The sequence below is a fragment of the Sorghum bicolor genome, chromosome 8 (genome assembly GCF_000003195.3).
Source record: "Sorghum bicolor cultivar BTx623 chromosome 8, Sorghum_bicolor_NCBIv3, whole genome shotgun sequence".
Classification (NCBI taxonomy): Eukaryota; Viridiplantae; Streptophyta; class Magnoliopsida; order Poales; family Poaceae; genus Sorghum; species Sorghum bicolor.
Window position 1 is genome coordinate 4,855,659 of NC_012877.2, and position 19,511 is coordinate 4,875,169.

General features: G+C 43.8%; 3 protein-coding genes and 1 long non-coding RNA gene across 4 annotated transcripts; 2 read left to right on the top strand and 2 right to left on the bottom strand.

Moving 5' to 3' along the window:
• On the top strand, positions 4,359 to 5,100 carry LOC110437488. The gene is made up of 3 exons (XM_021465946.1): positions 4,359 to 4,575; positions 4,652 to 4,762; positions 4,949 to 5,100. The coding sequence occupies exons 1-3, from the start codon at positions 4,359 to 4,361 to the stop codon at positions 5,098 to 5,100; spliced, it is 480 nt and encodes a 159-aa protein (XP_021321621.1).
• Positions 8,393 to 8,954, top strand: LOC110429571. Its single transcript, XR_002446669.1, has 2 exons — positions 8,393 to 8,497; positions 8,711 to 8,954. It is a non-coding gene; the product is annotated as an uncharacterized LOC110429571 (long non-coding RNA).
• Positions 9,440 to 10,297, bottom strand: LOC8073496 (egg cell-secreted protein 1.4). Its single transcript, XM_002442831.2, has one exon. The coding sequence runs from the start codon at positions 10,136 to 10,138 to the stop codon at positions 9,605 to 9,607; it is 534 nt and encodes a 177-aa protein (XP_002442876.1). The 5' UTR covers positions 10,139 to 10,297; the 3' UTR covers positions 9,440 to 9,604.
• On the bottom strand, positions 18,332 to 19,241 carry LOC110429568. The gene is made up of 2 exons (XM_021445667.1): positions 19,051 to 19,241; positions 18,332 to 19,019 (listed from the first exon to the last, which is right to left on the bottom strand). The coding sequence occupies exons 1-2, from the start codon at positions 19,211 to 19,213 to the stop codon at positions 18,724 to 18,726; spliced, it is 459 nt and encodes a 152-aa protein (XP_021301342.1). The 5' UTR covers positions 19,214 to 19,241; the 3' UTR covers positions 18,332 to 18,723.

The following is a 19,511-nucleotide window of genomic DNA, read 5'->3' on the forward strand; positions in this document are numbered from 1 at the left end:
CTGCCTGCATCTCCATATCGCCATCACCATTATTGGTACCGCGGTGGCCGGTCGATGGATGCAGGCCTGGAGCCCCAATGGCCTTGCATCGAGTCGTGCCAGGAAACTGATCGAGCACTTATTGGTTCTATGCACAGATGGACAGGTCATGCAGAAATACAATCTGCGAACAGGTGCACATGGACACACGAATACACACCATGAATCTAAACACTGATGTGATGTCTCTCTCCGAGTCTGCATCTTTCACTTGCAACTTTTGCCACCTGCGAATGTACCGAGCCTGGGTTTACTTCCACCCAAAACCTAAAATTTTTCAAGATTCTTCGTCACATCGAATCTTTAGAGACATACATAGAGTATTAAATATAAACAAAAATAAAAACTAATTGCACAGTTTGGTCGGAATTTACGAGACAAATCTTTTGAGCCTAGTTAGTCTATAGTTGGACAATAATTACCACAAACAAACGAAAATGCTACTGTGTCGCGAAATTTTTCCCTAACCAACTAAACACGGCCCAAGTCTTGTACAGTTGAAATGGTTATGATAAAGAGCAGGACTATTTTTCCTTCTTTTTACATGTGAGAGAGGAATCTTTTTTCCTCGTTGAAATAATCTGGGGGAGGGCGTGGGTTACTGGATCGGAGCTAGAACCATCAAGGCCTTGTTTAGTTCCCAAATTTTTGGGCCGAAATGCAAAAAAATTTGCAATTTGGCCTTTTGGAAGTAAACGGGCCCGAAATATTTTAGGCCTATTTCGCAGGCCGAAACCGGGGATGGCAGCCCAAACTTTCACGCGCGGTCGGTCTTATACGCGGCGGCAGCGTCAACCCTAACCCTTATCCGCATTCTCGCCCACCCGCACCGCACACCGGCCGCCGCCGTACTCTCCTCCCTCCCGTTCCTTCCTCCGCCGCCGCCGTGCTCTCCTCCCTCCCGTCCCTGCTCCACACAGCTTTGCTCTCCCCACTAGATCCATCCATTTCCTCTACTTTCGTCGCGTATACCTTGCGAACCATGGCCGGGCATGGCAGCGGCGGCTTCGACGGTGACGAGGTTGGCTTCAACCGGAGCCACAATAACGGATCTGCGACCGGCGGCGTCACACGCGACTTCTGGGCCACCTCAGGACCAAGCGCCTTCGGCTCTGGTGCTGGATCAAGCTCGTACCCCAACCCGCACCTAGGGTTCGACGGTCTTCACATCAACGCTGGCGACCAATGGGCAGCAGACGACGTCGACCACTACGCCGACCATCTCCGCGGAAGCAGGGATCTAATGCCGCCTCCCGTTCGCGTCCCGACGGTGGGGGCATCTCGACGTCCCTTGTTCCGGCCGCCTCGCCAAGCGGGTGACCCTGTGGGGTCAGCAGAGGAAGGTTTCGGCGACCTGTTGTCGCCTGGCAGGGACAGCAACCCCCGATCTGCACGCACGGCATCTCGCGGCCGAGGACGCGGTCACCGCTCACACGCATCTGCCGGAAAGGTAAAGAACACCCTGCCTACCTGCTTCATACATGTGAAGTAGTTTAGTTGTATTTGAGATTATTTCTGTATTGTACATGTGAAGTACTTTAGTTGTAAAGAATACCCTGCCTACCTGCTTAGTACATGTGAAGTAGCTTAGTTTCCATATTTTTGTTTATGTGTGTACTGCATTGTACCCTGTTCTTGGGTTGCCCAATTCATGAAATCTTGGATCTGGGAAAGTCCAGAGGGTAGCTTGGCCCTTGGCCGCTTGGATTCAATTGTAAACAAGGATTACAGGGGTGTGATAGAGGGAGAGGGGTCTGCCACTTACATAGCAATGTGGTCAGCCACCCACTCCAGAATATGCTAAAGCAAAAGTAAAGATGCCTGCTCCAAACTTGGATGCCAAGGCACTGCTACTACTAATGCAGAAATTAAGATACATAGCAATTAGGCTTAACTAACATTATGCTTTCTGTTTTCATCATTTGGCCATACTATCAAATTCATTCATTAGATCACAGCACATCACAGAAACAATTATTTCAGCGAGTATCATGCTGCTATCATATAATCAATTATTTCACTATTACAACTAAGGACGCTTTAGCTATGCTAAATGTCAGTATTCGACTTAGCTACAACTTTTTCTTAGCGATGCTAGCCCCAATAAAGAAAAGTATCCATAAACTTGGACATGGTACCCCATCTAATGCAATTGAAACCATGATGAAACCTCTATTGAGAATGAACCCTATTGGACCTTGGGTTATGTAAATAAAAGGAGATGAACCATCAAAGCTTCTGCTAGAACATCTTTCCCTTAATCCCCTCATCATTTAATCTTAGAAATGCATCTAGCTTCACTCTCCTCGCAATCTCGCATACTCAACTTGTATCCCTAGCATTGCTGGCCTAAACACATGTGGACACATTTAGATGTCAATATATGGACTAAATGATGAATTTAACTGACATTATACTTTTTGTTTTCATCATTTGGCCATACTATCACGGTTTAGGTCCACAAGAGCAAAGCTAATTGGACCACAGAAAATCTAATGAAGTACTGCGAGTCGTACGTTTTAGAGATGCACAACGGCAATTGCCCTGGAGGCCAAATGAACAAATTTGGCTGGAAGGGGTTGAGCAGTAGGTATTATGCAGCAACAGCTTTGCTGCATGATAGGGAACAATTGCAGGGCAAACAGAGGACCCTTAAGAAGCTGTGGAGGTTCTGTAACCTTGCACGCACGCACACTGGCGTTAATATAGATGCCGACGGGTTCATCCATGCTACAGACAAGTGGTGGAACGACAACGCTACGGTATGTATTTCATGCACTATCACATTTCCATTTGCAATGTACTTGTACAACTCCAAGAATATGTAACCGTTTCACTTGTTGCAGGAATGCGAGTTCATGAAGATTAGGACAAATGGTCTGCCTCCGTACTTAGAACAGCTCGATGAGATGTTTGCTGGCAACACAGTTGATGGGTCGTCATCGTACGTTCCAGCTGCTGGTCCAACAACTCAAGTGCATGAAGTTACATCTGATGACGAAGGTGCAGATGACGAGGACACCCCTACTCCTATGAGCCTTGGGACCAAAGGACAGGAAGCACTAGCACAACTGCAACGAGCCCGAACAAGAAGACCAAGAACACGTACGCGAGGGTCATGAACCAGCACATGAGCTCGCATTTAGAGCTTGCTAGAGAGAGGCTAGAGGTACACAAAAATGCCCTTCAGAAGAAAGCACAGGACAAGGACGCCGCAAGGACAACTGTGAACTGGAAAATAGCTGAGTGCTCTAGGATTGCTGAGCATGAGTTGGGCATATCTCGAGACACGCCAGCCCTGTTGGATGGACTGCTTGCTCTGGCTGAGAATGAAGCTCAGATGGACTTGTTCCTTTCCTCAAGTAAGACAGTGAGGATAAGAATCATCCAGAAGCTCGCCAGCAACCCTCCGCCGGTGGACCCCTAGAACACCTTCCATCTAATGCATGTAGCAATGGCACAATAGTACCACTGACTGTGCAGTACCTTTTGCTGGAGAAGGAACCGATGCTTTTAGTTGTGATGTATGTTGTAGTGCGTACGTGTGTGTGGTTTTATTTCTTTCTTTTCAAGAACTGGGAACTCTATGTTGTGATTTGTTTCGAAAGAGCTTTGAATGTACTAATTTGTTTGATGAACAATCTTTGTTGCACCATGAATTGTTATGTACTAGTATGCCACTTTTGGGGCATTATGATGACACTCATTGTGTTCTACCATATGCTGACTACTCTGTGCTGTAATTATGGCAGGGTAAGAGTTCTTGGTATGATGCACAAAGGGAGGAGTTGTTGCAGTAGTTGGAGAAGGAAGAAGATGAGTTGCTGGATGAGTTGATGGAAGATGCTGAGGAGGATGAGTTCATCTTTGGTATGTACCAATATGCAATGCACATTGACAAGTACCTGTGTAGAGCTGAGTATAGAGTTCCTAAAATGAGTGGCATTGAATGGGTTCATGCTAAGACAACCAGTGAGAAGTCATGTTACAACATGTTTAGAATGACCCCTACAATGTTCTTTACCTTGCATGACCTTTTATGTGATAAGTACGGTCTGAAATCGACAACCAAGTTGACTTCTTTTGAGGCTCTAGGGATGTTCTTATGGATGGTTGGGGCACCACAGTCTGTTAGGCAAGCTGAGGACAGATTTGAGAGGTCCTTGGGGACTGTCTCAAAAATGTTCAACAGAGTCTTGAATAGCCTTGTGCAGCTAGCAGCAGACATCATTAAGCCAGTTGACCTAGAGTTTAGAACACTGCATCCAAGGCTTAGAAATCTTAGGTTTTATCCACACTTCAAGGACTGCATAGGGGCTATGGATGGGACTCATGTCCAATGTGTAGTGCCAGATGACATGTTTGTTCAGCACTTGTCCCGCAAGGGAATCACTACACAAAATGTCATGGCTTGTTGTGACTTCGACATGAGATTCACCTTTGTGAATGCTGGTTGGCCTGGATCAGTTCATGACATGAGAGTGTTCAATGACTCGACAACAACATATAGCGCTGTGTTCCCACATCCACCTCAAGGTACTGACTAATTGGTACACATAACTGATTGTAATAGTTGATGACACTGTGGCTAACTTCTTGTTTGCTAATGCAGGGAAATACTATCTCGTGGACTCGGGCTATGCGAACAAACAGGGGTACCTAGCTCCTTACAAAGGCAACAAGTACCATCTGCAGGAGTTCCGGGACGGGCCGGAGCCACAAGGTAAAGTGGAAATCTTCAATTATGCGCACTCTAGCCTTAGAAATGTTATTGAGTGGGCATTTGGAGTTTTGAAAATAAAGTGGCGCATGTTGCAAAAGATCCCTCCATACGCACCTCACAAGCAATCCAAAATCATTGTTGCATGTATAGCCCTGCATAATTTTATGAGAAGCAGTGGCATACCAGATAAGCACTTCCATAGGTGTGACAATAATGAGAACTATGTGCCGCGACAAGCGTATGAGAATCAGCCACCTCCTGAGGTTGTCGAAGATGGTCCAAACCCGATGGCTGCATTCCGTGACTTGCTTGCTTATGCTATGGTAACTGGTTCGTAAAAGTGTTGTGATTCTTCACAGGTTTATTTATTTGATTCCTGCAGTTTGTAAGAATTTTTTACGACAGTTTTGATTTCATGCGATTTTCTGTGAATGTTTGAGGACATATATGAGCTGTGATGTTTATTGTAGCATTGTTGAGCCCATTATGTGGTTGTAATAGGAAATAAATGTTGTAATAGGATGATTACAGTTTTTTTTAAATAAAGTGTGCATGAACAGTGCCTGTGATTTAATATATACTTAAATCTATGCATGTTTTGCATGGTGCCCAAACACAGGAACAGCAGCATTAACGGCAACCTGCATATGCATGGGGTTGCATGGGTACCATTTAATGCAGCTGCATGACATGCAGTTTTATAAAATATTTTGGCAAGTAAACAACAAAAGCAAAATACTTGTTGTCAGTATTTTGGTATGCTGAACATTCTCTTTGGGATTTTGCAATTTTGCAAAATAGTTCAGAAACTAAACAAGGCCCAAATCCACCCACGTACCCTATGTTGCATAGATTCCTCTCTCAATCGCAATACCATCTAAATTTGACAGCTCAACTATCAAAACTGTTTAATATTAACCCTATAGTCATCTAAAACCACTCAAAGTCGCCTCCAGGGTTAAAATTTAACAGTTTTTTTGATAATTAAGTGCCAAAGTTAGACAAAAGCAAGAGGTCAAAAATAGACTTAACCCAGTACTACTTTAGTTTCTTTTATTTAGACATTTATGATTTTGTGTCACATGTTCTTTAAATTAGACAATGGTTTTTGTAGTAATTTATGACATACTGTAACGACATAAACTAGCTAGTGGTCAAATTAAGTATAGTGAAGGATCAGTTTTCCCAATATCCTTATAAAAAGAAATGTTGGGAGGGCCTTATTAACCTTGCACCAATCGTCTCAAACATTTCATATCGTCTTGCGAGGAGGTGAAAATGAAATAAACTTTTTATTTGTGATTGTGTCCGTTTTCCTGTCCCACCACCCTAAAAAGGCGGATGGAAAGTTTTGGCAAAAAAAAAGGAAATGAAATGAAATGGCCTCATCCCAACTTGAGTAACGGATTGGGTCAAGTTTCCTACGTGGGCTGTTCCAACTGCGCCGAGCATATCTTGAAACGCTCGAGCCCCAGTACTGTTGCAACGGGACGAGTTTTTATATAAATTACGTTATAAATCTTAGTATTTCTCTCTATAATTTTAGTCAAACCTGAAAATACTTTAACTCTCTAAGATTCTTGGAATGACTTAAAATTTGAAATGGAGGGAGTACATGATATAAGTAAAATTTTCGTGTCAAAGGAAAATACCAAAGTGAATTTTGAATTGGCACATACCACATATCTGGTACGTTGATGCTTTTCATTCTTTCTCTTTCTTTCTTTTTTTTTGCTTTTTTTTAATCCCTGTCGCTGCCTTCTTTTAATCGTTGTTGACAAAAGGAGGCAAGTCAATCCTTATCGCGTTGGCATGAGGAGGCAGGGCGGTGGCGGGACGCGTGTAGGGCAGGGGCCGACAGGCAGCGATGGGCCGAAGGATCGAACGGTGCCGGCGCTGGTACTGTTAACACTACAAGAAATAATGCTATACATGACGGTTTACTGGTGACGTTCTAAGAAAACATCACAAAATTCTATTATTTGTGACGGTTCATTTTTTAGGTGATACATCTATGACGATTGGTTAAGTTATCGTCATGGTTGGACGTCATAGATCATTTTGGCATTTTTATGGTAGATCTTAACTGTAAAGTTACATCTAATATTTAAAGTCAAATGAATTATAACTCCCTAGGTGTTAGGTAGTCATTAACACAAATTATAGATGCATCAACAAAAAAATAAGAATTGTTAAAAAAGATCCTCACGTCCGACTCTAGAAAAGCCAAGTAATTAAAAAATCATAAATAGAAAAAATAAATATAATTGCGTAGAAAGAGAAATAATAACAAAAAAAAGAAGAAAAGAACACACCTAAAATAGAAAAAAAATTAAAAACAAAGAGAAAGAGAAGGACTACTCGTCAGCAGGTCCTTCCCTATCCCCATCGTTTTCACGCCCGAGGCCCGACTCCCTTGAGTCCCTTCGTAGTCTCCCTCTCTCCCTCTCGATCTCCTTCACAGTGCCGCTCTTCCTACTCCTCTCCCCAACACGCATCCACATCTGGCCGCTGCCCCCTCCCTGCTCTTCCCCCATAGGTGGCGCCTTCGCATCCAGCACCCTCCTCGTCGGTCGCTACCCCTTGGCGCTCCTCCCCTTCTCTCCGGCGGCCCCCCTTCTCAACTCAGTGTCCAGATCTGTTGGTCCGAGCACAACCGCCGCCCGTCCAGGTGCAACCCCAAGGCGTGCCACCATCCGTCCAAGCATGGCCCCAAGTCCGCCGTCGCCGGAGGTGCCCTGCCACCGTCCCTGCTCTGCCTCGACGCATGGGCGTCTAGATCTACAGCAGCGAGCACTCACAGGAATAGGTATGCCTGTCCTTTCTCTTTCCTTTTGGGCAAAACTAAGCAATGGTACCCTAATTTAATCTATTGGGCTAACAGATCTGAATTGATCTAAACCCCGGTGTATGGACCTTGAAGCAAATACAGAAATATATGCCAAAATCATGAATTATAGCTATTCTTCACCTTGCTAAGTCAGGTACTTTGCAAAACTATTGCTGAAATGAGTTTTCACCCCAAGATGTCAAAGGAAACCTCTCAAGAGAATTAGGAATTTATTTTAAAAATGTATTTCAGTGTTCGATTGGATAAATGTTGACAGCTATTGAGTCCTTGTATGTGACCAGAGGTACTATAAGTGCCATTCATTTATAAAGACAGATAGTGAAATGCAGTTTCATTTGGGATGCTTCTATATTAATATTACTTTACATGAGCGACATTGAACCATTATATCCACTATTTAAATATGAAAATTATTTGCAAAGTACTAGTTATGCAAAGCCCACTTTGGCATGGAGGAGAAAATGTTTCTAGATGTTTTAGGCAATTTAATTTCCCTACTACAGAGTGCTAGAGCACTGAACAATAGGTACTGAGTATCAATTATTATTCAAAATAAATATATGGATGCAATGTGCTGAAATAGATGTCTGCACTAATAAAGATTTAGTGGTGATTCACTGAATGCTGTTATAGAAATATTAAATATAAATGACTTGTTGTGCAGTGTGCATTTGTACATATGTTTGGAAATAGATTGCAAGATTGACGTTGTGCTTCATGATTTCTATTTCTTGCTATTGATTTTGTTTTTCTTAAACCTTAATCATTCAGATATGCAAGCAAGTGGCAGCACTTTTCTCAAACTTTAAGGTATGAACAAATTCGAGTGGACTATGTGGCAGCATTGCTCTTAGGCTCTAAAGGCATGCACTGCTCAGTTTTGGGTGAGTATTGTATTAGTCCTGCACTTCTTTGGCACATTGTCTCTATGTAATTGAAGGCTTACAATTTGTTGGCTCGTAGTTGCACGGTCTAGGATCCAATGCTCATGTTTCTCCACACATATGAGTCTTAATTGGCCAAAAGATTTGCATTTTTGTTCAAATATAGTACCTTTGCACATGTGAGTTTTATTACTGATCAAGTATTCTCTGCAGATGTTTTATGAGGCTATCTATGGATTGCGGCAAAAGGACCAAGGCGGTCATGGTGGCTATTTTCATTAGTCATTAAAGATTTTGTTGTGCGAGCAAATCATCTGAGTTGTTGCTGTACAAGCCAACGTCTTAGTTTTGTAGGTACTTGAGTGTAGCTTGGTTATTACCTTAGTATTTCGTGTGAAATATTGTACAAGTACAAATGTTGATGGTTTTAATGAAAATGATGAGCAATATTTGTCAATTGTGAGTTTTGTTCCAGTTTATGTGTTTTTCATGAGTGTTGCAGCAAAACCATGACAGTTCAGTTCATCACCATAGTCTCTTCCTATTATTGCCTCTGGTTCGTTCATGACGATCAAAAAAACCAACCCGTGACGTTATATTTTGGTCCAAAAAATGTATGACGAGGAATAGATGACGTTTCTATGGACCGTCATAGATAGTTAACCGTGACGGATTTTTGCTTGTCCGTGACAAAATCAAACCGTCATGTATAAGTTAATTTCTTGTAGTGTAATGTACAGTGTTCTGAGTCAGGAGCCGTGGTATACACTTATAAAGGTATGGAGTAGAAGTAGATATGATGGTTGGGCTATGGCTTAATTAACTAAAGGAATCACGAAGGGGCCATGAGCAGGCCATTAACACCCCTGGATTGTTGTACCTTTCACCTCGCCAACATGAATTCCTCTCCATTCTCCTAATCGGGATTTGGGAAAAACAGACTTATGATTTATGAACAATAATCATTTTATTTGTAGCAGGTTGGCACGTATATACAGTGCCGTGTTTGTACAAGAACACCTAGCACACCACGCACGCCTCCGGCCTAGCTAGCTTTATTCGACCTCAACTCCGGCCGGCGGCGTGCTTCGCTAGCTGCTCACTCGGTCACTCCCTTACGTCAGCCTGCTGGCTCCCCGGCCGGCCGGGAGCGGGCACGGGCGGCGGCGAGCCAAGGTGGTGTGCGGCCTCCTCGCCGTCGCAGAATCCACGCAGCACGTCGGCCTCCTCGGCGGTGAACCCGACGGAGGCGAGCATGGCGGGCCAGCAGTATCGCGTGGCGCCGCGGATGGCGACGCAGCACTCCGGGCCGATGTAGGACTCGCCGTTGACGAAGAAGAGCAGGATCTCGCTGTAGCACGAACTCAGCCCCATCACCGCGGCCCAGCACTCCGCGAACCCGCCCTGCTGCTGCTCGCCGGCGCCCTGCTCCTCGCCGGCGCCGTCGAGGGAGGTGGTGGTCGACAGGTCGTGGAGGGCCTGCAGGCGCGCCACCCAGGGCCGCCTAGCGACGCCTATGGCACGCGGCGGCGTCACGGCGCCGACGCCGTGGGTGAGGACGAGGAGCGCCGCGATCAGCGCGACGACGACGGCGGCGGTGAGAGTGAGACGTGGGCGTGGTGCCGCCGCTTCCATTGCCATTGCCAAGTGCTCGATCTTGTGCACGCTCGTGGCGGTCTTTGTGTGGGTTCCGGCCGGAGTAGAAGATGGATGGAGAGGCCGCCGGTGGTTCAGCCGGGATCGAGCTGAGGGTTATAAATAGCAGCACGCAGCTGGTGGTGAATTGATGATCATGCACGTACGCATTCAAGTTGGAGTTGGAGTTGTGAGTGGGCGGCGAATTCATAGCATAGATGAGTAGTGCTCTCGCCGTCTCCGGCGCGGCGTTCATGGAAGGCCAAAGGACTTTCAATCGACGATTAATTAGGAAGACGAATGCCAAAGGTCCAAATGTTCTGTTTCTGTATGCTGACATCAATCAACTTCATTGCCAATTAACTGGAGAACAAAGAAAGTTCAGAATCACTCTACTGAGGCTCTATGGACTGAATTTTGAGCTGGCTCAGTTGCTTGTTTGTTCTAAAATTAGTGGTAATTCTGAGTGGAACTTCGTTCTGCTATGACAGGAACACATACTATACCGGTCTTAGTCTTACTGCTGTTTTTTTAGCCACTGTATAGATAAGATAAGGCTTGGTCCTTGGTTCGTGGAGGATGTTTTTTTTTTTAATCTATCTTGCTCGTCGCCTCATCTCCAATGAGTTTTAATATTTTCGATCAAAGCCATAGGACTTGTTTAGTTCACTCCAAAAACCAAAAACTTTTCAAAATTACTCGTCACATCGAATCTTGCGACACATGTATGGAGCATTAATGCCTTGTTCAGTTCGTGAAAATTTTTGGTTTTGGCTACTGTAGCAATTTTCGTTTGTATGTGACAATTATTGTCCAATTACGAAGTAATTAGGCTCAAAAGATTCGTCTCGCAAATTACAGGTAAACTGTGCAATTAGTTTTTATTTTTGTCTATATTTAGTGCTTCATGCATGCGTATAAAGATTTGATGTGACGGGAAATCTTGAAAATTTTTGGAAACTAAATAAGGCCTAAATATAGACGAAAACAAAAACTAATTATACAGCTTGCCTATAAATCATGAGATGAGTCGTTTGAGCCTAGTTAGTCTATGATTGAACAATAATTGTTAAATAAAAATGAAAGTACTACAGTACCTAAAACTAAAAAGTTTTCGGAACTAAACAAGGCCTTATAATCAAATATTTGATTGCAGGAGCTAGACACATAGGTTGTATAGAAACTTATAGACGCTTGGTATGCACAAGAACCCATATGCCAAGTATTTCACATATACAACTTTGATTTTTAATGCCAAGTAACTTTTGTTTTCGGGTTTTATGCAGTTACCCAATCCTAAACTCATCAGAAATCAACATCTTTTAACGTTTTGGGTTTCAACACATAAAATTTATTTGGACAGTTTTGTCTGACAGTAGTTTGGAAGTATTAGAGTTTTTTATTTTATTATATTCTTCATAAATATATTACAACATACTAAACTAGAACTCAAAATTCCCATTAGCGAACCTTGTACTGTGTCGAACCAAGGAATTTTAAATGTCAAGAGAAATACTAACCATATGAAGAAAAAAAACATGCAGCTTCTTCTTAAGGTCTTGTTTAGTTCCCAGAAAATTTTGCAAAATTTTTTATATTCCCCGTCACATCGAATCTTTAGACACATGCATGGAGTATTAAATATAGACGAAAATAAAAACTAATTGTATAGTTTGGTTGGAATTGACGAGATGAATCTTTTAAGACTAGTTAGTTCATAATTAGATAATATTTTTCAAATACAAACGAAAGTGCTACAGTATCGATTTCCCAAAAATTTTCAGAACTAAACAAGGCCTTAATGAAATGATATGCAACTCTTCTGCGTATTCGAGAAAAAAAATACTACCATAGTTTTTTTTTGTATTCTTAGAGCATAGGTACATAAATATAACTCCTTATACATGAGCTGTCTGGTTTTTCCTTTAGTTGTGCAGCTGTTTTTTTTCTTTTCAGAATTTCTTCAATCGAATTAGTACAGCAGTTTACTTTCAGTCATGAAATACGAGGCTGTGTATGACCTGTATTATACAGTACATGGTCGGATCACTTACTATTTGGTCTGCATTGCTTAGATCAAATTAGTACAGCAGTTTTCTTCACCTTCACTTTTTTGCACATGAATTGGTTGTATCATCCACGTGAGCTACATGGGAGTGTATAAGCACAGTGTGAGCAGATAGGAGAGGGAATTAGGAGTTTAAGTTTGAGCATATCTCTGCCACAACCTACTGATGTAGCACGATCAGCTGGAAGTCAAACTATAGATGCCATTACGAGTGTGTGACAAGTAAGACATTTCCAAGATCATTTTGGGACAAACATGTTTCTTTTATCTATTGGTTTGTATCATTAACCAAGTTTTTTTTTTCTTTTCAAAATCGGCCTATTCACCCATATATTTCATTAAGAGGATTAAAGTTTCCAAACCACATGGTCGACACACGGCAGTGAGAGGCCACCAATGCGCAGCCAAGAACAACCTAATTTTAGTTCAGCAGTAGTAAATTGAAACTCTTATACTAGTTAGATCTATAAAGCTTTGTCTTTTTTATAAATGTGCTGCAAAATTGAAAAAATGAGACCATGTCATCATACATATATGTAGCATTCAGTTATCAGCTTTAGGTTGCAGGGATTTCTTTTTTACCTGTTTCTGATCATTACAAATAAGTTCTCATATATTCAGATTTGCTCCTGACATGCATCAATTCGTGTCACACCCAATTTCAAGGAAGAAATTGAATGCATAAACTTATGTGCGCCCAGAGATCAATCACACACATAAGTCACAAATTAAATACCATCATCGCAGTGTTTACAACAAACGTAGTTATTACATCACAAAGTCTGGCATAACAGCGGAAATATAAATATGATAATCTAAGATAACTATCTCATGGCCCTCACACAGGAAAGGTCGACTGGTGAAGCACAAGCCTAATAGTCCTCAGGGTAGTCCTCATAGCCACCACCATCTGTTACCCATCCGGGATTTTTTTCCAAAGAAGAGAAATATACAAGCGTGAGTACATCTCGTACTCCACAAGCATAGCATGAGGATTTATGAGGCTCAAACAGGCTAAACTAGGTTCACTGCATCAGCTTTTAGTAGGTCAGTGTTTTATCATTAATTATTATAGTTTATGCTTAAGCTCCCAAATATCCCATATGATCAGTTATTAGAACCATAGAAAGTCATTAAGTCACATTAAAGCATAATTATACATCATCAAGTACCATATAGCCATCAGTAACCAGTTATTCTGTGAGTTTTCTGGGCCGCTCGTGACCGTGAGCACGGCTGTTATAACAGTTATACACTCTGCAGAGGTTGTGCACTTTCACCGTGAGTCGTGTTGCCCATATGCCCGGGATCCGTGGACCCCCAAACACTACCAAGGTGAGCGGGCAGGGTACACTATGAAGCCTTCCATAGGCCTATTCTAACCAGTTAGGGCCGCGAGGTTTCCTCGGCAGGCAGATGTAGAAAACCCCCCTTTCCTATGGCACATTTCCATCGCGGCTATACTCATAGAAACAGGGGCAGCCCTACACCCAAAGTGGCAAGCGCCTCTTGCGCCCTTTCGGGTAACCTCTAACGAGTTAGAAAAGGTCCTATTACTGAGCTAAAGTCAGAGCCATATGACTCTCCCGGTTGCACTGTAAGTCCCAGCTTTTGCCGACAGATAAGTCCTTACGGAGGGTCTAGGACAACTGACCAACAGTCATTTGTACCATAGCCCTATGTTCCATTTATCATAATCATGTTTAATCAATTAACCATGGTTCCATCACTGATTTCAGATCATATATAATTGGAGTTAGAGCACTAGCACTTCTACCCATATGCAATAAAAACCCTTGGGAACAAGGTAATTGTCATCAACAGCTAGGATGTCCTTATAGGTTGCAATATTATACACATGCAGGGTGAAATGCTTAAAAATGAGTAGGACAACAAGGTAGGCCCATGCTATACTTGCCTTGATTCATGTACTCCTGCTGGTCTTGCTGGTCCTGCTGATCCCCAAAGAGCTCCGGACTCCCGAAATACTCCTCACCGTCTGGGCTCGATCAATACATCACAATCATCACGCATACCAAGACAAACATGCAAGAGAACAATTCCTAAAGTTAGAATAGTACACCAGCAGTAAATAAATTAAATAAAAGTTTTCCAAAATCATCTACGTGCTGCTACGATCACGTCAACGCGAAATTCACGAAAAACGGAACTAAAATGACCAAATTACGACTTTTCGGCGATTTCCTATAGGCAATTAATTAATTAAACCTAACCCTGAAAATAAAAAGTTGCAACTACAGAAACAGTAGTACTAACATGTAGAGAATTTAATTACAAACCTAACGCAATTCGAACGGGTCAAATCGGAGCTATAACGAATATTTTATGGCCAAAACACTGCAGTGGCAATTCTGTAATTTTCTGAAAACGTAATTTGACCTAACCGACGGGATTTACGCTTTCTAAAAGACAAAACGTATTCATCCGAAGGCGCTAAGGACCGCGGCCGAATTTGGAAATCTGGGAGGGGCTTTTTAAGCAAAATTTCCCCCCGAAGGGGTACGGTGCATCCAGGGCCGTTGATCTCTTGATGAACGCCCGAGATTAGAAGGGGAAAGGAAGGGGGAGAGGATGGGCGGCGCTCCTGGCCGGCGCTGCAGCAGGAGGCGGCGGCGCTCCATGGCCGGCCGGCCCGAGCTCGCCGGAGCTGGCGGTTTGGAGGCTTCGGGCCACGGTTTTCAAATCCGAACGCACACAGAGAGAGAGGAGGGCAACGCGAACCCAACCCGGGGCATCACGTGGCCAGAGGCGCGGCTTGCAAGGGGGCCGACGGTGGCGCCATGGCCGTCCCCGACGGTGCTCCTAGGACGACCGCTAGAGGCGCTAAAAATCAAAGAAAACGGGACGGGGAAGAAGAGGGAGGTGGTACGCGCTCACCACGACGAAGAACGGGAGCTGAGACGGCTCGAGACGACGGCTTCGCGCGGCGGACGGCAAACTCCGGTGGCGGTTTCTCTGCGCAAGGCCGAGCGGAGCGAAGACAGGGAGAAAGAAAATGGGAAGGGGGGAAGGAAGGCTCGGGCGCACGGGGGGGGGGGGGTATTCTCCAACTAAAGCCGAGGCGCGGGGGATGGAACGTGGGGGGAGCGGGGTGGGCGCGGCCTGGCGGTTTCGAGCGAGAGAGATAATCGGGGGTGGGCGGTTGGAGGTAGGGGGAGGTCCTGACGGGTGGGCCCCACCCGTCAGCCACCAGGGGGAAAAAGGGGGAAGGGAGGGGATCGGCTAGCTGGCGGGCCTCGGCCCAGAGAGTGGGACGCGCGCGCAGGGGGGGTTTGGGCCGGAAGGCCGAATGGAGAGAAAGGGGAAAGAAATTCCTTTTTATTTTTCAAACAATTTTTCAAACTCTTTTCCAAATGAGTTTTTGAATTCAAACATCTTTTCTTCAAATCCACTCATCACATAAATAAATGCACCAGCATGTATGCAACAAAGTATTGGCCTAACTTATATTTAATTTTATTTTCTCCAAATTTATTTATTTTCCTATATTGAAAATGCTCACAAAATTATTTAAGAAAGCCAAATTCATCTATTTTTAAAAGAGCCAAATTTTGGGTGTTACAATTCGTGACTGTCTAACATGCAGGATCGAATAGTTACTCTTTGCCATGTTCAGTTTAGAACCTATCCGCCTTTGCTAATGCAATTTGTAGTGGCTACTGAATTGTTCAATGACACAACCACTTATATTAATATGTGTTCCAGTGATATATGTCCTTGAGATATCGGCGGGGAACCACTTCACCTATATAGACTAGATGTTTGTAGATCAGTTTTTTAGAGAGAGAAAAAAAAGGTTTGCGGATAGTATAGCTCTTGGCCTTAGGTGAAAGATAGAGATTTGATGTGTACTGATTAGTATTTGCTAAATCCAATTTGGTGTTCTAAAATCAATCAAATAGCTACTCTAGGAGTTTACGCCTGCATGCTACGTTCTGACAGAATAATTTCTCTGGATCTGCATGTGCTACTGCTAGCTCCCCAACATGGAGACATATACTACGGATGATGCATTTGCGATGATTTGGTGTTTTTGACATTCCAAGCACTAGTTCTTATACGCGGCTCTCCTGATTGTTCGAGAGAGAAAAAAAAGCACTAGTTCTTTCCTATGATGGTTGCAGAAGACACGAGCTCATCTTGCCTTTTTCTCATACAACGATTCGCAAGGATTACATAGTACAAGAACAGATAATTTTCCTTCATTTTGCTTTTCTCCTATTTGGTCTCTACTCTCTTCTTTTCGAGACTCGTTATAGACACAGATGCTCACAAACACAAGCGTACACTTACCCTCTATAAACGCACACCCTACCCCTATAAACACATATCTATATCCACAACATTAATTCATGTTTAAAAGCTGTGCGAGATTCTGCAAGATGCCCAAGAGAAAGCAAAGTTGTAGATGCGGTAGCATTGATTTGAAGAATGAGCGAAGGCGGCATGGAAATGTGATGTTTAATTCAAAGATGTGCAGAGACATTGCCCTTAATACATGAGCTTAAGCATAGTAAAATGCAACACTTCAAATCGTGTATAGATATTCATCCTATGATAATGTCAAATCTGTACTTCATGTATATATATATATATATATATATATAATTGCCTTATATTAAATTTGCTTGAAGCTATGGCATTACACAGCGAAAACTTATCTAGCTCTGTTCGGCCAAACGCCCAAAAGCACGTCGTTCAAGCCAAATCCATCGCCTTCACTCAAATGGCTATATATATTAGCAAAGGGTAGGGATGGCAATGGGTAATTACCCGCTGGATATGTGTTACTCATACCCTTACCCACGAGAAAATATTTTACCCGCCAATTTACCCATACCCGTGCACGGGTAAAAGTTTTTTCCCATACCCTTACCTATGCGGGTAACGGGTAACCCATGGGTTATCTTTACCCATGATTTTAAGAATATTTACTATGAAAAAATACATGTTTTAATATATCAGGCTCTCAAATTTAGCCAAAATATCATAAATCATTAATAAACTCTTCAAATATACAAGCTACATGAACACACAATCAAATGATCTAATGGATAAATCCATCATTACTAGATAACAAGTCATAAAGTCGACAAGTTCTATGATTCTAGTATAATTTATCGGGTTCAATTTACCCATTGGTTAACGGGTATGGGCAATGCAGTCCCATACCCTTACCCGCTTTACCCGCTGGGTAAAGCTTTTTTCCCATTATCTTACCCATGGGTACAAAAAATAGCCATACCCTTACCCTAATAAGGTAATTACCCATCGGGTTTCGAGTAAAAATTGCCATCGTTAGCAAAGGGGTTCAAACCAAAGCTGGGTAAGGCATGCTAATTGCCACACGCCCCATTGCAACGTGACACAGGTTTATTTAAATGGAAAGCACTGAGCAGCACGATCAGTTCAAGCTAATTAAGGTCCAAACAGAGGCTAACACCTTGTTAGCCACTAGCATAACACAACTCGATCAATTTCTCTACTTCAATGGGCACGCACGCAAGGTTAAATAATGCACACAGCAGCTTTATCCCAACACACTGCACAAATACAATGCTCTGTTTTCCATAAGACACAAATATAGTTGGCCATGCAGCCCGTGGCCCGTTGGCACGGCCCGTGGCACGACATTTTGGCCCGGCCCGAGCACGGCACGGCCAACTACCGGGCCCGGCCCGGCACGGCCCGAGGCACCGGGCCGTGCCTGGGCCGCCACCGTGGCCCGTGGCACGGCTCAGGCACGGCTCGACGGCTCGGTGCTTAATGTCCCAGTAAAAAATATAGCTTTTTAATTTAAAAAAGAGAAAATATAGGTCTGTTTTGCCCATCCATCCGTCCTGATTGGCCTGTTAAGAAATGTAGCCTACTAATTTTAAACAAAAAAAAGAAAATATAGGCCTGCTACTGGCCTGACACGACCTTGGCCCGGTGGCCCGCCGTGCCTTCGGGCCGGCCCGACGGCCCGCGGGCCGTGCCTTGGGCCATACCCCCGGCACGAGGCACGGTGATGGCACGGCCCGGCCGGCACGACGGCACGGCGCGGCCCGGGGCAGGCACGCCGGGCCGCCGGGCCGGGCCGGCACGGCCCGATGGCCATCTAGACACAAACCTAACTTTCAACCAAAGTTTGAACACAAACACAGTACGTTAACAAAAGAACCCCGACCTACCATATGTCAGTGCTCCCTTGGCCTTCCACTGATGGGCTGCAGCGCTCGCCTTGACGAGTCCTTACCATCAGCGTTCGGCTTGACAGGATGGCCAGCTTTAGCAGCAGTTGTGTTCTCTATGTTCCTAAGCAGCGCAATTGCAGATTGACTCATACTATCCCCAGGCTTCGGACGAGGGGCGCTCATAGCGATGTAGCTTCCTTTTACAGTGCTGGAAAATTTGAAACTCTGCAGCTTAGCACGGATTTCAGCTATACCACTTTGCCTACGGCTTTGACCGGCCAATTCCTGATGGAACAAAATACATCAATGAGAAATTGAGAAAAACATTATATCCAAAGATGTGAACAGATCAGAAACAATATGATACCTACTGAACCAGAATCATTCTCGTTCTGAAAAAATGCAGATTGTTCAGGAGATTTCGGAGCAGGTAGGTCATTTGGGTGATTATCTTCACTGGACAAATCCATGCAATCATCTTTGCTCAGGTTTGATGCCTCTCTCTTCAGCAACTCGCTATCATAGCTACAGCTGTGTTCATCAACTTCATTGTCCTCCAGCTCTCTGTTAGGCTGCTCATCTGACACTGGCAACAGTGATGTTTCTGCAGCAGGGATTAGACCTATTTCATGTTTCTGCAGCAGGGATTAGACCTATTTCCATTTCTGACTGTTCAATCTCTACAGCTTCAGACACACAGCTTGCTGGGATACCAGGAGTGACTTGGTCTTCGTTGCCCTCCCGCTTATTGTTAAGCTGATCATCTGGCACTGGCAACACTGATGCTTCCGCAGCAGGGATCAGACCTATTTCCATTTCTGACTCAATCTCTACAGCTTCAGGCACACAGTTAGCAGGGATACCAGGAGTGATTTGGTCTTCATTGCCCTTATTTTTAAGCTGCTCATCTAGCACTAGCAACACTGTTGCTTCTGCAGCAGGGATCAGACCTATTTCCATTTCTGACTGTTCAATTTCTACAGCTTCAGGCACATTGCTAGAATTGGTTTGATCTTCATTATTTTGATTGTATTCCTCATGATCCTGATTGAGCGTTTCAATATTACAAGTCACTTGCATACTGGTGCTTTCATTCACATGCTGGCCCTGACAT

Bases quoted from the DNA above. Each gene is read 5' to 3' on its own strand.
- LOC110429568 (XM_021445667.1), bottom strand. From the start codon at position 19,213: ATGGAAATAGGTCTGATCCCTGCTGCGGAAGCATCAGTGTTGCCAGTG. The intron at 19,020-19,050 runs GTCTAATCCCTG...AACATGAAATAG, and splicing joins ACAGTCAGAAATGGAAATAG to GTCTAATCCCTGCTGCAGAA.
- LOC8073496 (XM_002442831.2), bottom strand. From the start codon at position 10,138: ATGGCAATGGAAGCGGCGGCACCACGCCCACGTCTCACTCTCACCGCC.
- LOC110437488 (XM_021465946.1), top strand. From the start codon at position 4,359: ATGGATGGGACTCATGTCCAATGTGTAGTGCCAGATGACATGTTTGTT. The intron at 4,576-4,651 runs GTACTGACTAAT...TTGCTAATGCAG, and splicing joins GTTCCCACATCCACCTCAAG to GGAAATACTATCTCGTGGAC. The intron at 4,763-4,948 runs GTAAAGTGGAAA...GTGGCATACCAG, and splicing joins GGACGGGCCGGAGCCACAAG to ATAAGCACTTCCATAGGTGT.